This window comes from Triplophysa dalaica, chromosome 2 (genome assembly GCF_015846415.1).
Source record: "Triplophysa dalaica isolate WHDGS20190420 chromosome 2, ASM1584641v1, whole genome shotgun sequence".
Lineage (NCBI taxonomy): Eukaryota > Metazoa > Chordata > Actinopteri > Cypriniformes > Nemacheilidae > Triplophysa > Triplophysa dalaica.
The window spans coordinates 2,457,662-2,473,788 of record NC_079543.1 but is presented as its reverse complement, the minus strand read 5'-3'; the positions used below and the strand labels follow the sequence as shown (position 1 = coordinate 2,473,788).

Below are 16,127 nucleotides of genomic sequence, written 5' to 3'. Positions count from 1 at the left end.
CTTTAATAGCATTGATTTTATTTTTAGGAGAAACTTGTGAAACTTTTTGAAAAAAATTGGCCCAGTGTTTGTGGATTTGATGACAGGCTAAACTGGGTGCACTCCAACCCTAAACCTCAGGACAACATCATGCTTTGTGGGAACAAACAACACCAAGCATTTCTATATGAGTAGAATGATTTTATTAAATATATATTTTTCATTCACTTAATTTTTATTGTGTATGTGTGTTTAACATTATGAGTATTCAATGAACAGACTTTTTTTTTAAATCCCATTAACATTGTAAAAAACTGGCGTTAAACCAATTTAGAATAAAACAATGCCCATTAGCCATTTGATAGAGTTATTGATGCTTAATAAATCACAAAGAGTGTTAAGCCTTACAGAACAAAAGTATATGGGAATATACTGCGAAATATAATGTGATACATTACATTATACATCTCCATACATTGGAAATGGTTGCTAATATTTTTTTGTTTACAGCAACATATGCACTGACAATATATGTCTATATATTGAATATATAAATATATTAAGAAACGTAGACAAAAATGAATCTAATATTCATCACATTTCATCTTTTATTGAGTGTATATATTGCACATAGATGTTCCCATATGAATGTGAATGTCTGCATACACATGGACACATTCACGGAATGAGTTAAAGCAGATTTCTATTTCCCAGAATATAAAATTACATACATTGTGAGATATAAGTAAATGTAAAATATTTTTCAATATATGAAAAGTGGCAATTCCTTATGTATTATTAAATATATTGTACTATATTTACACAAAATATTATTATGTATATTTTCCAACATACCATTATGTAATTTCATATATTTTTAAATCATTTTTTATTTGTAAAATTTTCAGATTCATTTTAGTTTTCACATGCTAAACTTATAAAGCTCTTAAATGAGTTGCTCACTGCAAAATTTACCCCATTGACTTTCCATATTAGGAATAAAAATGACTTTGAAGTGAACTACTCCTTTAATACAACTGCTTCTCAGCGTATTCAGCAGGTTACTTCTGAGGCATAAAGTATACGAAAATAAAATAATGCACAACTGACATAAAGGAAATTTACTTTTAATACTTTAGTACTTTTAAAAGCAGGTACTTCTGGACTTTTACTTAAGTACGGATCTGTCTTTACAACTTTTACTTGTAGTTGAGTAATATTTGACCGGTAGTATCTGTACTTTCACTCAAGTAAGGAAGATGTGTACTTGGTCTATCTATGGTGTTTTGTCACAAACTTTTTAAATGTATTATTTGAGAATGTCCATTTTTAAAATAATATAATTGTATTCGCAGCTAGAGGGCGCTGTGTGACTGTGAGACATGACATGTTGAGTAACTGGTGATAGTGGGCGGGGCCAGTAAAGCTGATGACCAATGATAAGAGCTGAAGAAAGAGGAAGAAAGTCAAGCAGTCACATGTAGAGACACACAGACAACATTCAGCATCAAGAAGATCAACAGAGCTGCTGTGAAGCTGAACTCAAGTCACAATGAACATCCTCCTCATCTTCACTTTCTTCATCATCTCAGGTCACAACTTTTCTCTTTCTCTTCATGTCATCATACACTTATTTCACTCATTTATATCACTGGACACACAAATGAAAGACTAGATGAGGTTTCTGACACGATCATTCTGATTGACAGGTGCTGTAAGATGCATCGATGTGATTGGATATCCTGGAGGAAGTGTTCTTGTGAATTCACGTAATTCTTGGTGCAAAGGCTGTTTTAAATACATGACTAAACTAAACCCGCAGAGAAACATAATAAACTATAAGAAACACGAGCAATCCGTAAATGTGGGACGATTCACCTTGTATTCCAATAAACATGACCATCTAATGATCTTCATCAGAGATGTGAACACACATGATTCTGGAACATACCGGATTGGTGTTGAAAGTAAATGGTCTTTTGATATGAATCTGAAAGTGAAAGACGGTGAGTTATTATAAACATGAGTGAAGTATCTGCTGATCATGTCAATGCTACTGATGATTGTGAAATAAATGTCTTCATATGTGATTGACAGATTCATGTTGTGGGACGTCACAGAGAGTGATGGTCAATACTGGACAAACTTCAAACTTCACCTGTCAATATTCACAAGATTATAAGACTGATGACAAGATCATATTTAAAGAAGGAAAAGACGCCCTTGAGACGATCTACAGCTCATGGCATAAAGATGAGAGATTCAGTATTTCTGATGATAGAGATAAAAATGTCTTCAGTGTGAGAATAACTGATGTGAGATCAGAAGATGCAGGAGTTCATTTATGTGGAGTTTATCTAAACAAAATCTCCTACAGTAACTCCATTCTTACTGCTGTTCATCTTCACATTATGAGTGAGTAGAAGAAACTCTCAATAACATCTGCTGTCCACAAACAGGATCCTTACATACGTCCCGGTCTATCAAGATGTTTCAGGACAAAATGCACCCCCATGTTAACTGCATCCTCAACAGACCTGTTTGCTTTGTAGGCAAACTGCAGGGGGTCCAGTAAGGGTTCTGTGATGTCCTTCAGATAAGCCATACCAGTCTCTCGAATGACTTCATGACCACAGATGTGAGAGCGACGGGTCTGTAATCATTCAGTCCAGTGATTTTGGGTTTCTTTGGGATGGGGATTATGGTGGAGCACTTGAAACAGGAAGGAACTGTGCACAGATCCAGTGATCTGTTGAAAATCTTTGAGAAGATGAACGCCAGTTGAATAGCACAGCTTTTAAGACAGGCTGGGGAGATACCATCTGGGCCTGGTGCTTTTCTTGTCTTTTGTTTCCTAAAGACTCTGCACACATCCTCTTCACTGATCTGAAGTGCAGGAGGTGGGGTGACTGAAGGTGATAGGTGTTGTGTAGAGAGAATGTCAGAGTTGGAGTGAGTTGTAAGTTGGCATCTTCAAATCTGCAGTAAAAGTCATCCAGATCATTGACCAGGTGTTGATTGCCTGCAAAATTGCGGGATGGTTGCTCGTAGTTAGTGATGTCTTTAAGGCCTTTCCACAAAGACACAGGGTCACAAAGACACAGGGTCGTTGGCTGAAAACTGGTTTTCCAACTTTGTAGAGTAGTCTCTCTTAGCCACTCTGATCTCCTTTGTCAATGTGTTCCTAGCCTGCCTGTTCAAGACTTTGTCCCCATTTCTGTAGGCATCCTCCATGGCTTGGCCGAAGCTGTCTGAGTTTTGCTGAGAACCATGGTTTATCATTGTTGTATTTTAAGGAAGTCCTAGTAGGAATGCACTAAACCTTTCAGAAACTGATGTATGATGTTACAGTCTCTGTGAGCTCGTCCAGATCGGTGGTAGCAACTTTAAAAACACTGCAATCGGTGCACTCGAAACAGGCTTGTAGGGCCGCTATGTTTCGTTGGTCCCTCTTTTAACAGTCCTTACCACAGGTTCGGCAGATTTGAGTTTCTGCCTGTAGGATAAGGTGAACCAGGCAGTGATCAGACAGTCCTAAAGCTGCTCTAGGGACAGAGCCATATGCATTCTTTATTGTGGTGTAGCAATGGTCCAAAATATTTTTGTCTCTGGTAGGGCATGTGATGTGTTGTCTGTATTTTGGCAGCTCGAGTGTAAGTTTTGCATAAATAAAGTCGCCAAGAATAATGATAACAGTGTCTGGATGTTGTTGCTCTGTGTTCGTGATGTGATCGCCGAGCTGTTGTAATGCCACGCTAACTCTCAGCGAGTAGGTCGAAACAGCGCATCTTCTTCATCACTGTTGTATCTGTACACAACTTTTCATTGATGTAGGAACATACCCCACCTCCGCACGATTTTCCCGTTGATTCTGCGTCGCGGTCCGCTCTGAACAGCTGGTAGCCTTCCAGATGTAAAGCGCTTTCCGGGATAAAGTCATTCAGCCACGTTTTCACGAAGCACAAAACAGCAGAGTTTGAAAAATCCTTATTTGTTCGGCAGAGTAGAAGAAGTTTGTCCATTTTGTTTAGCAAAGAGCCAAACATGGATTGCTAATTCATCCTGGTCTATTGTTATTGCATGTTCTGATGTGTTTTCATTCATATTCATTCTATTTCCATTAAAAAATCATACACATATATCTTTTTATGTTTGGATAAACCATGACACATGTTGACGGCATCTGAGATGATTCTAGATCCTTATAGACGTGCCAGTTTCTGTTATTAAACCTTGTGTTGTAACTAGTTACTGATATTTTATGTTTCATGTGCTGATGTTAGAATTACAGTTACAGAAATTCTGTTACAGAAAGAAGTTCATTAAACTATTCTGTTTATTGTTTCCAATTGCCTCCAGGGTTTGAAGACGCTCATTACTTTTGTGTTAAATAGAAAACCCCTCAAGTTCACAAGAAACAGAGAGAAAACAGAATGGTGAGTAACACTGTGTGTGTAAGTGTGTGTGTGTGTGTGTGTGTGTGTTTGCATAGCATGTTTAAATATTTTATTTAAAAGGTCATTTCTTCTGTATTTATTTTCAGTCATCCTGTGCGGACAGCAGACGTCATTCTCTCTCAGATCTTGTATCAGCTTCACTTTACTCCAGTGTACAATTACCCACAATCCCCTCCTCTGATGATGTTCTGTACGCTGCTGTCAGGTTCAACAAGCATGGAGATTCTTTCTTTGATGTTTCAGTCCCCTTCAGTAAGGACGAGATTGTTACAGGTGATGCCATTTTCAGTAGAAAAAGACTTGATGAACTGTTATTGAGAGATCATCATTTTTACCAACATAACCAACAGTTTTTATCTAAAACACAATGGTATTTCACCAGTTGCTTGGCTTACATTTTTTTGTTTAATTTGTAATACATTTTGGGTAGTTTAAGATCATAAAGACGCGTAGCAGCCTGTGGAACAACTGTTTTAAAATGCTTCTTACAGGGGCTCATTTTGCTTCTATAACATCTTTTAAATAGCAACACAAGCTATGTGTTTTAATTTAAACATATGTGCGAAAAGTTTCAGTATAGTTATTTGGAAGTGAAACTATTAATTGACACTTACAGAATTGACATCAAGTTTCCACTGTGAAATCAGAAACAACGTCATGTGACACATATATTTCAATCCCCTATGTTCATTTTTACCATGTGTGGTTAAACGCTTAGAAGAAAAGAAATGTCAGGAGTCTGTGTTTGTGTTGTTTGAATGATTGTGTGACATTCGTCTTGTGAGCTGTTCACACCCCTCTGAATATTCGAATGTTTATCTTTCATCTACTTGACTTTTCTACATGCCGCATTTACTCACTTCCAACCTTTTATTTTAAGTTTTACTTTAATTACTTTACTTTGCATTACTTTAAACTGATCCAAACTTTTGCTAATGTTGTTTCATTCATGTTCTGTAGATGTTTTTGTACTAGAATTGCGTAGAATTTATTAATAAACAGTATTTTGTTTTGCTGTATTATTGCAGGTGTGATGTGTGTCATTAAAGTCTATTGTATGATTTGAATGTTGTGTGTTCAGCAGGTGTGTTTTCTGGTCAGTGTGAGGACTTATATACTACATGTGTATATGAGCTGAAACACTGAGAGAAATCATGACTAATACATTCTAATAGTAAAACTTCAACTCAGATCAACATCATGTGTGTATTTCACTCCACCTGCTGGTTGTTATGAGTCTTTTCACAAACCTCTGACAGTGTGTCACGTGATCATTTCACACTATAATGATCCTCATGAACACAAGGAGCTCATGTTCAACTGTATAGATGTTGAAGTTTATGTAAGTTTATGATACTGAAATAATTGTACATGCTATGATAAGACCTTAGTTTGTTAAGACAAATTAATTAAAGTATAAATGTCATCTTAACTTCTAAGTGTGAGCTGTGAATTTTTATTACAAATAAAGTTAAATGAGTGTGTGTGAGAGACTGATGTCCACTAGAGAGCACAGTTTGACTGTGATGAATGACGTGTTGAGTCACTGGGGATAGTGGGCGGGGCCAGTAAAGCTGATGATCAATGATAAGAGCTGAAGAAAGAGGAAGAAAGTCAAGCAGTCACATGTAGAGACACACAGACAACATTCAGCATCAAGAAGATCAACAGAGCTGCTGTGAAGCTGAACTCAAGTCACAATGAACATCCTCCTCATCTTCACTTTCTTCATCATCTCAGGTCACAACTTTTCTCTTACTCATCATGTCATCATACACTTATTTCACTCATTTATATCACTGGACACACAAATGAAAGACTAGATGAGCTTTCTGACACGATCAATCTGATTGACAGGTGCTGTGAGATGCATCGATGTGATTGGATATTCTGGAGGAAGTGTTCTTGTTAATTCACACAAACCTTGGCATATTGCCTATAAACAATATCTGAATAAAAATCAACTAGATGGATGGATTACCTAATATATAATGAAAAACATACATGGGTTAACAAAGGAATTTATTGTGTTCAATGAGGAACAGTTTCATTTAAACTCTATTCTTCACCAAATTTGTAAGAATTGTCATGAGCATGAGTAATATATTCTCCACCACCCTTTGTAAGGGAAAAAGTACAGCCCAAATTAGGATTATTTAATTGATTATGATCAATCCTACTTATATGGATAAAATTAATGATTTGGGGAAATCAAGAATCCGCATGTTTAGGGACTCCATATTATGAGCATGAACTACAAACAATGTCAAGTGTGAATTATAAGCAGTACTTTATTACCTAGACGAGACACATACAAATCCAACATACAAACACATACAGATTTGCATTAGAAGAAGGTTGAAGTTGAAGTAGAGAGAAGAACATAGCAAGGATTTATGGCAGTATTTGATATTCAGAAGATCAATAGCCTGAACAAAACATCATTTCTTCTTGTAAAGCACCTTTGTTAAAATGATTTATGATGCTCTATGCATCTATTAATAAGACTAAGTATGAAAATGTCATGTCTTGCCCATCAAAAGAAAGAAAGTGTCCTGATGCACTTTGTTGAGGCTCCAGTTGATCTTGCCTGGAAGAAATCATAGAGAACAAGATTTATCCAGAGGATCTGTATCTGGAAAGACGAGGCCTGGCACAAACTCAGGGGTCAAATGGGAAGTCTTTTCTAGTCCATCCTTTAGAGATACAGTTCTTCCCTTGTACAGGTGGCACAGACAGTACGCAAGAAGAGATTAAAGAGAAAGAACGAACCCCCGCGAACCTGAAAAAAAATGTTGAGACTCTTCTCGTGGTCTCTTTTAAGCTGTAATGATGCCACATCCTACAGACGTAACTGATCCAATCAGGAGAATCAGTCCACCACCAGGAGTAAATCACTGTCTTATGATCTCTGCATTCTGACTTTTTAAAGCCAGTTTAAGATTCTTCCACAGAGTCTATACAGACAAAAATCATTCATTTAGAATTGTCACAAATATATGAACATGACAAATGTGCAATGATAATAATGAAGAAATCTCACCTGAAGATTTTTATATGTTGTTGTTGTGGATATATATTAATTTGCATTGAAAATACGCATTATATTCGCATGAATATTGGCAATTGATTTATTCTTCACCGTTATTTCTAAGCCTTCACTGGCGCAAAATACTTATATCACAGACCACATCAGGCACATCTCTGATGTATCTGCTTGTTTTACACTCTTTGGCCACCAGATGGTGTTGTGAGCAAATGAAGCCTCAAGATATGAACCCTTTTGTCAACCACTTGGCTGAAAGGCTTCAATGCTTCACGAGGCTTCATCTCGCCACCACTACTTTAAATAACTATATAGTTTGTCAAAATATGTTTTAGTAGTGTTGTTTTTCATACAGGCTAAAGTTTTTTGATGAAATTCTTTTGGCTCTGACATTGTTTGGTGTCTTTAAAAGCACACCAATACGATGTTTTCTATTCCATTCTAGTTTTTATACTCAAACTAATCTAGTTTATCCCATCTGTTCTCATACAAATTTACTTAATTTAATCCAGGACTCTAGTCTCCGACTAACTAAACCTGTGTTAAGCCACGTTCATGAAAGGTATTTAAATGGCTTAGTTTAACTAGTATGCATTAAGGCCCTACTCCTGGCGTAATGTAAGCCCTGTCTGTGAAGCCGGGCATTAGAGAGTTTAAGTGACACTGAAGTCAATGATTAATGAAATGATGATTGATCATTCATGATGAACACCTGCTGATAACAAACGCAATCAATGAAGAAAACATCAACAATAAGAACAAAAACCATAGTAGTGTTTAGTGTTTCCTTTAGTTTGGCCTTAATCATTGATTTCTTCTTTTAATAATATTTTGAGCAGATGGGTTTTTGTAGTTTATTTATAACAGTCAAACATTTATTCAATGGTTGAATAAGTATAACTTCTCCCGTTTTTGAATATCCCCAGTGTGTGACGTTTCGAGTGCTTTGAAACAAATCTGTTTCTCAATATCTTTGTTTCATCCTGTTCTCGCTATACGTCATCATTAACTTTCAAAGTCCGGTTCCAAAATTCAAGAATAGAGAACTTATGAAAGAACCCGGATGTGTTCTCCATATCAATGGATCGAATGCAGCTATCTGCACCTAAACGGACCCAATTGAAGTCCAAAATGTCCATCCAAGTTCATCCCTCAGAGGCTGCCTTGCATTCTTGGAATTAAGAAACAGACAATGAATCATTTCGCAGTTGGTTCAGTTGATCGACACGATAGATAAGCTTCGTTTCTCCCCAAAAAGGTTTTAATACGTCTTTTAAGGGTAACTACTGTAAACTGATATAAAGTGCAACCGTTCCGACCTCTAGAATTGAGCTTGTTGTTCTACTGTTATTGCATTAAAGTGATCAGATGTTTGGAATTACAACATTCCAGTTTGATTCATTCAAGTCACTACATCACTGATCTACACAACATTCTCCCACATTCAAGAGGAAACTTTCTGTTCTCATATTTGTGTCTTCACTAGTTTCTCCGTTTTGGTCTTTGCTTTTTCTAATTCGCCTTTGTTTTCCCTTTGGTCAAGGAAATGATTAATGTGTGCTTGTGCAATATGTCTTTAAGACAGAACAATAGGCCGCCATCTTTCTTCTGCACGGCTCCTGTCCTGTCATTCTTTCAGTCACTGAGAGTCATTTGGACATCCGCATTGTTTTTGGATTAAAATTAGACCTTTTTTTTCTGATGAACTGTTGTGTTTTATTTTTTGAATTTGAATATAGCTCCATCTCGCTCGTCTCATGAATCACAGTAGGTTGCACAATCAGATGAAGAATGATGTACGCAAAATAATAAAAATAATAAACTTTATTTTCCTGTAGTGCCTTTAAAGTGCATCACAAATCGCTTTACAAGTAGAATTCAGTACAAAAACAATACACAGTTGTGAAATTGAACAATGAAAATACAACATAGAAACAAAAAATACAAAAATCCAATAAAAGCCACCATAAATAAATGTGTTTTAAGACGAGTTTTAAAAGTGCTAAGAGATTTAGACTGCCTTATCTAATTCGGCAAAAGCGTTCCATAATTTTGCAGCTAAAGAAGAGAAAGTCCTATCACCCATCGATCATAAACACAGACATGGTCATAGACACCGACACATGCAGCCAAGAAATAAAAAATTAAGTTTGTAGCGACGTCTTGTGGTTTAGAGGTGGAGCACCCACCTCAACGTCTGTCTTGCCCACCCAACGAGAACAATAACACCACAGATTGTATTATTCTTCTATTGACTGAAAGCAACGCCTCTTTGGTTTGTAACAGAGAAGCATGAAACATAGTGGAAGCAAAATGCTGTGCAAAGGAACTTTATGCGCACTGCACACTTGCTTTACGTTTATTATAAACAACATGTAAAAGTAATATTTATTATAACGTGAGTTTTTGAGGTCTTATTTTGTGCTGTTAATAAACTATTATTTGGTTTCAATAGGTAAGATTTGAATCTGTTGACCGTCAGTAATGAACGAAAGCTCCCGCTTCAGAAATAAATCTTTCTCTCTTCATCTCAAACATCTGGATTCATGCTGCAGGTGAGAGTGAAACACTTTGTAAAATAGTTTATTTACGGCAAGCTGCGACTATTCATTCATTCAAAGGGAAGTCAGTGATCGTTCAGTGATGGAGATTGTTTTTAGCTCACTTTATGCTTCTATGTATGTCCAGTTTATATAACAGCTTTGTTAATGCGTAAAACATCAGTAAAATAAAGCGCAGACAATATGTTTTTTATATTTATAACATCATAAATCATTTAAATGTTACATCCAACAGTCTCATATTGCAGTGTTTGTTGAATTCAAACAAAAGCAAACCTTAGTGACAGTCAGCAGCATGAAAGCCTGAAAGCATGATAATAAACTCATTTATAAAATACGTTTTTTTACTTTTTACTAACATATACAAACGTTGGGTTTGTGTTGCTTAAAAGTAAATATTAACCGGTTAAGTTTTTCTGCAATGTTTCGGTTTTGAAAACAATTTTTTTGTCCAGTTCATTTTCTGCAAAAAAATACAAAACACTTATATGAAACTTGAAAAAATTTGTCAGAATTTCTCAGAAATAAACAAAAATTATCATATAACAAAACAAATCAGATAGAAATCTTTTGAAATTTTCTCTGAATGTTTTTTGCCGCTATATACTTTTTGTGGTATAAATGCCCACCAAGGATATCTTGTAGCCCACCCTTCTGCACCTGTTAGGAACTGGGCCTGGTGCGCATTCCGATTTATTGTACCATCAGTAGTAAGGTTGACACCTTTGTCACCTCTTTCGAGTTTGCAATTATGTAAAACTTTAGCGTTTAGCAAAATTAGTAAGAGAAGAGTCCCAAAGAGGCTCAATACGCAGATATGACGGAAGGCACATGCGCCACTTGTTGTCAAACAGTGGAATTACAATTTCACGTAATCCGAAGTGTTGAGATTTATTATCTTATGTGGAATTGTTATGGAGCAGATCAAATATTATTTATCATTTAAATTTAAAGGCCGTAAGGTTTGTCATTTTATTTATTACTGTTTTTGGTCAAAACTTTATGTTGAACACGTAGTACATGTCAGATAACATGAATATTTTTGTTCGTTTGAAATCCGGACATCATGTTTTAATTTCAGTGTTCATGTTTTGCTAAAACTGGGGTAAGCCGACTCAAAAGATTTTATCTTATAGTTTAGATCAAAATGGTGACTTAGATATTGGCCGAACATTATTTGGATCTGCTGGGTCTAGACCAGGCTTTTTTAGAAGAGGCAGGACAACCGCATGCTTCAAACTTGAAGGAACACATCCACTGGTCAAACTACCATATGTAATAGGGGGAGTACTTGGCCCAATAGTATCTATGAGGTGGATAAACAACTCGGGAGGAAGCAGATCATTAGGCGAACAAGTAGATCTCAAACGTGCAATTACATCTTTAATAATAAGAGAGAGACTGGCTCAATTTGAGATAAGCTATGAGGCCTGTATCATAGACACCTTACAAACTGAATAAATCAATAAACATTAAAGAGTAAAGTACAGCCAAAAGAAGAAACAGATATCAAAATAACATTAAAGTCTACATGAGCGTATTCTTGACACATCTAAATTTATTCTGTTTTAAGAGGGTGATACTTTTCTTCAACAAGATAATTTACTTGAATACTGGTGACTAACTGTTGCTTTACATCCATTATAAAGTCTAAAATCAAATTGGTTAAGAGATAAGCTCTGAGGCCTGCTATGAGGATTCAAGTGCAGTTTGTTCTTCAGCATGTTTCTTCTGATGGGTCTGTAAATGTCTTAAATAAGAAAATGTCTCACTGCAGTTGGAACAGTGATAAGGTTTCTCTCCAGTGTGAATTCTAAGATGAACTTTAAAAGAACTAGGCCGAGAAAAGCTCTTTCCACAGTTAGAGCAGACGTAAGGTTTCTCTCGCATGTGAGTTCTCTCGTGAGTTATCAGATTAGATTTATAACGGAAACATTTATTACAGTGTGAACACTGATAGAGTTTCTCATTAGAGTGTATTTTTTGGTGCGCCTTTAAATTACCTAAATCCCTAAAGGTTTTTCCACATTCAATGCACTCATACGGTCTCTCATCAGTGTGGACACGCACGTGTCTCTTCAGATTAGGTTTTTGGGTGAAACTCTTCTCACAGTGAGGACACTTGTATGGTTTTTCTCCCGTGTGAATTCTCTGATGACCTCTTAGAAGACTTGAAGAAGAAAAACTCTTGTCACAGTGAGGACACTTGTATGGTTTCTCCCCAGTGTGAGTTCTTTCGTGTACCTTCAGAGCATTTGAATGTCTAAAGGTTTTTCCACATTCACTGCACTGATATGGTCTCTCATTGGTGTGAACACGTACGTGTATCTTCAGATGAAAATTACAGCTGAATCTCTTCTCACAGTGTGGACACTTGTGCTTTTTTTCTCCCCTGTGAATTCTCTGATGAACAGCAAGATTTCCTTTGGAGCTGAAATATTTGTCACATTCACTGCAGTGGAAAGGTTTTTCTCCAGTGTGTGTCCTCATATGACGTTTCAGACTAGAAGAGGAGACACAATTCTTGCCACACAGCTGACAGTGAAAGTGTTTCCCGTCTCTGTGCTCTTGTGAATGAAGTTTCTTCTCTTGTAAGGTAGGAAAGCTGATGTCACATCTGGTGCAGGTGAAGAGTTTCTGTTCTGTGTGTTTTCTCTCATGTGTCTCTAAACGTCTCTGTGAACTGAATGTCTTTCCACAGGTGATGCAGGAAAGAGTTTGTGCTGTCAGTCGCTGTTTTGACGTAGAGGCCGTTTCTCCATCACCACGTGAATCACCGCTCTCATCTGAAACAAACACAACAGCGTTAAGAAGAAGCTCCAGCACTTCTGAAACAACATCAGTATCTTGAGTATCCAAAAACACTTTTATGAAACAGCAACACACATGACGGTGTAATATCACAACAACGGAGGAAACATACCTGAAGGAATAAAACCATCACCACCATCATTCTCATCTTCACAAGTCTGGTGTTCGTCTGAAGTTTCTTCTGTTTTTATCTCCAGGTTCTCACCACTCACCAGTTTGACCGAAGAAACAAAATCTTCATGATTGTCATCTTCATCAATCTGTTCTTCCTTTACTGTGAGTTCTGTTTTCATCTCCGTCAGTTTCCTGCAGTCCATCAGTGTGACAGAACACATGTTCAGTGGTCTGGTGTTCAGGATCTGCTGTTCTCCAGCGTTACAGACAGAATCCAGAGACTCTGTGGAGGTTTGATCAGTAGTTTCATCCTGATTCAAGGTGTGATTACTGTCACACACAGTGTCCTGAGCGTCTGTGGGGTTTGACTCGACCTTTACCAAAATCTGACAAACACACAACACATCATCAGCACTGGAGCTTTATAGAGAATATATGTGTGATATATAACTTTCATTTAGTTTGACATGAATGACAGAATAAAAGCAGTGTGAGTGATTGAGGTAAATGATGTTGAATGTGTCCAAACCTCTGTGTTGAGTTCATCTCCTCTTGTCCTCAGCTTTTCCTCCAGTAACTTCACCTCTTTCTTCAGCTGACAGATTTCTGTGATGAAATCATCAATATCCAGCATGGACAGATCAGTTCCCACTGATTTACAGCACATCTGTGACGTCATCGTCAACCACTATATACAAAGACACACACACACAACACTGTGTTTAAAACACTAAAGAGAGAAAATCAAAGTGATGTAAACACGCGGCGCTTGATGTTTGTCTTTCTTTCTTTCTTTTGTGGGTTTATCGGCGGACTGAAGAGCTGCAGAGCGACTCCTGCTGGACTGGAGACACATCACACAACACTTCTTCTTCTTTGTCCAGTTTTATGTCCGATCACTTCTTTGGAGTATTACCGCCACCTACTGTTTCACACGCGACACCAGATTCATGACGATCATTTCAATTTAGGTCGAGGTGAAATGTCCGTGCAATTCGGAATCTCACTTCGTATATTTGAACATCAATGATCGATATAAACTTTATTAAAACACATAATGTAATCTGAAAAAGTAAAACACATCATCACGTCTCGTCGAATACAGAAAAGTATTTACTTTTATATTTTACAATGTGAAGTTTAAGATTCCTGGAGTACATGACTGATATCTATCAGTATAACATTTCTAATCAGTTGTCGAATGGGCCGATATTCAGTCGGCAAATGGTTGCCTATATATGCAACAAATACCACTATTATGTATAAAAATATAGTGTTTTCATTCAAAAGAACAGTCAAAATATCCCTTTTTCATAATTTCTAGAAATGTTACAAGTGCAATATTTCAGAATCAGAAAAAATATACAAGTGAAAGGACTTTTATTATAAATTTACAGCGCATGATTTCCACAAGAAATAAGCAAAGAACAGATCCTGACCTACTTTAACAGAGCGCTTCAGGTTGCTTTCCACTATTTATTTTGGGAGAATAAGATTATTCAGATTTATAAACAGCAAATTCATTAAAAAATGCAACATTGTTTCAATTATAAGTAAGTAGTAAGTTAAGTAGATTAGATTTAATTTTGTGTGAAGGTATGAGGGAAGGCACATGCGCCACCTGTTGTCAAACAGTAGAATTACAATTTCATCCGAAGTGTTGAGATTTATTAGTTTATGTTGAACTGTTATGCAGAAGATCAAATATTATTTATCATTTAAACTTAAAGGTCGAAATGTAAGGTTAGTAATTTATTCAAACTTTTTTTTCAAAACTTTATGTTGTTTTAAATTATGTTTTGTGTTCAGAAAAGGGAGAGAGAATACTGTATTGTAATGATTTATTGTGGTGTGTTTAGTATTGTTCTGTATCATTGAATTACTAATATTCTTAGAATTATTAGCCAAAGGATCTTCCGTTCATCACTGATTGATGAAAGGCAGATTTCACTTTGTCTGTTTACTAACACAAATGACGTGAAAGTCCTGTCATGAGCTCTCTTGAGTTAGTGACATAGGGAGATGACTCGCTGTCCAGAAATGGTGGTTCATTCTGCTAATCTGCAATAGGTTTTGGTGGGGTATAGCAACTGCCTGTTTGTGGGCATCTCAAATAAATGCAACTTAATACAACACACAGTCAACCAGTCTCGGCAGTAGCATGTCACAGTAAAGATATTACTTTTCTCCTGAATAAATAAATAAACATTAAAGAGATAAAGTACAGCCAAAACAAGAATTAAACATCAAAATAACTGTTAAGTCTACATGAGCGTACTTTTGACCTGGACACGTACACATTAGGGATGAGTCACGAATTTCGAATAATTCGATTAGGTTTTTTAATTATAGAATTTCGAAAAGTGTGTGAAATCTTAAAAAGATCGCCATATGTTTTCACCCGTAACATGTTCCATAGGATGGCGCTGCCAATAACGACGCACGTAAAACCTAAAGGCTGTCAATCAAGAAGAGACAGTAGAGCAAAACATTTTCTCACGGTGCACCCGCTTCGAATGTTATCAGTCGATTGAATGGGCGTTGTCAGTGGTTATCAGCTGATTCGTATGGGCCAGATGGGGCCTGCTGCGCCTACTGGTAGGCTCAGAAGGCTGTTATCATACATCCAAATTGTTAACGAAGTTTCGCACTCAGTAGATACGCGTGGCATACCGGATACGATAAATTGAGACCGTGTCAAAAATGAGTTGAAGGTGCTTTAATAAAATGAATGAGAATAAAGTGCAGTGTAAACTCTGCAATGCAAAGTTGGCTTATCATCGATCAACAACTACGATGCACAATCAATTGAGGGCGAAGTACCCAGCAGGTCCATCCACAGGTCAGCAATTAGTTTCTAGTTTTATAGTCAGACCAACCAATTTGGATGCCAGTCCAGCGGAGGAAAACAGCTCTCATTACTAAAATGATCCCTAAGGATATGCTGTGGTGATGAGATTTATAGCAGATTATCATCACTAAATGGCTGGTTGTCTAAGTGGTGCCTGCAGAATAATATGGATTTTATAAATAACTGGAAGAGTTTTGAGGACAGACCAGACCTGTTGAAACAAGATGCTATCCATCCCTCCTGGGATGGGGTTTCCCAACTCTCTTGAGTGTGCAACTGTCTTTCTCACATCTAGTCTGAAACCCACG

At 36.8% G+C, this 16,127-nt stretch overlaps 2 protein-coding genes across 2 annotated transcripts; one reads left to right on the top strand and one right to left on the bottom strand.

The window, feature by feature from the left end:
- The first annotated feature begins 1,468 nt into the window (after positions 1–1,468).
- LOC130438068 (uncharacterized) lies at positions 1,469–5,293 on the top strand. Its single transcript, XM_056769834.1, has 5 exons — positions 1,469–1,571; positions 1,689–1,985; positions 2,077–2,394; positions 4,339–4,415; positions 4,523–5,293. Exons 1-4 carry the CDS (start codon positions 1,532–1,534, stop codon positions 4,371–4,373), a joined length of 690 nt encoding a protein of 229 aa, XP_056625812.1. The 5' UTR covers positions 1,469–1,531; the 3' UTR covers positions 4,374–4,415; positions 4,523–5,293.
- Positions 5,294–11,413: 6,120 nt separating this feature from the next.
- Positions 11,414–13,748, bottom strand: LOC130437434 (zinc finger protein OZF-like). Its single transcript, XM_056768831.1, has 3 exons — positions 13,498–13,748; positions 12,967–13,354; positions 11,414–12,829 (listed from the first exon to the last, which is right to left on the bottom strand). The coding sequence occupies exons 1-3, from the start codon at positions 13,645–13,647 to the stop codon at positions 11,733–11,735; spliced, it is 1,635 nt and encodes a 544-aa protein (XP_056624809.1). The 5' UTR covers positions 13,648–13,748; the 3' UTR covers positions 11,414–11,732.
- Positions 13,749–16,127: the final 2,379 nt, after the last annotated feature.

Coding starts and splice junctions, on each gene's coding strand:
- LOC130437434 (XM_056768831.1), bottom strand. CDS start 13,647: ATGACGTCACAGATGTGCTGTAAATCAGTGGGAACTGATCTGTCCATG. Junction 13,355..13,497: donor GAGATGAACTCAACACAGAG/GTTTGGACACAT, acceptor TGTGTTTGTCAG/ATTTTGGTAAAGGTCGAGTC. Junction 12,830..12,966: donor TGATGGTTTTATTCCTTCAG/GTATGTTTCCTC, acceptor TGTTTGTTTCAG/ATGAGAGCGGTGATTCACGT.
- LOC130438068 (XM_056769834.1), top strand. CDS start 1,532: ATGAACATCCTCCTCATCTTCACTTTCTTCATCATCTCAG. Junction 1,572..1,688: donor CACTTTCTTCATCATCTCAG/GTCACAACTTTT, acceptor TCTGATTGACAG/GTGCTGTAAGATGCATCGAT. Junction 1,986..2,076: donor GAATCTGAAAGTGAAAGACG/GTGAGTTATTAT, acceptor TGTGATTGACAG/ATTCATGTTGTGGGACGTCA.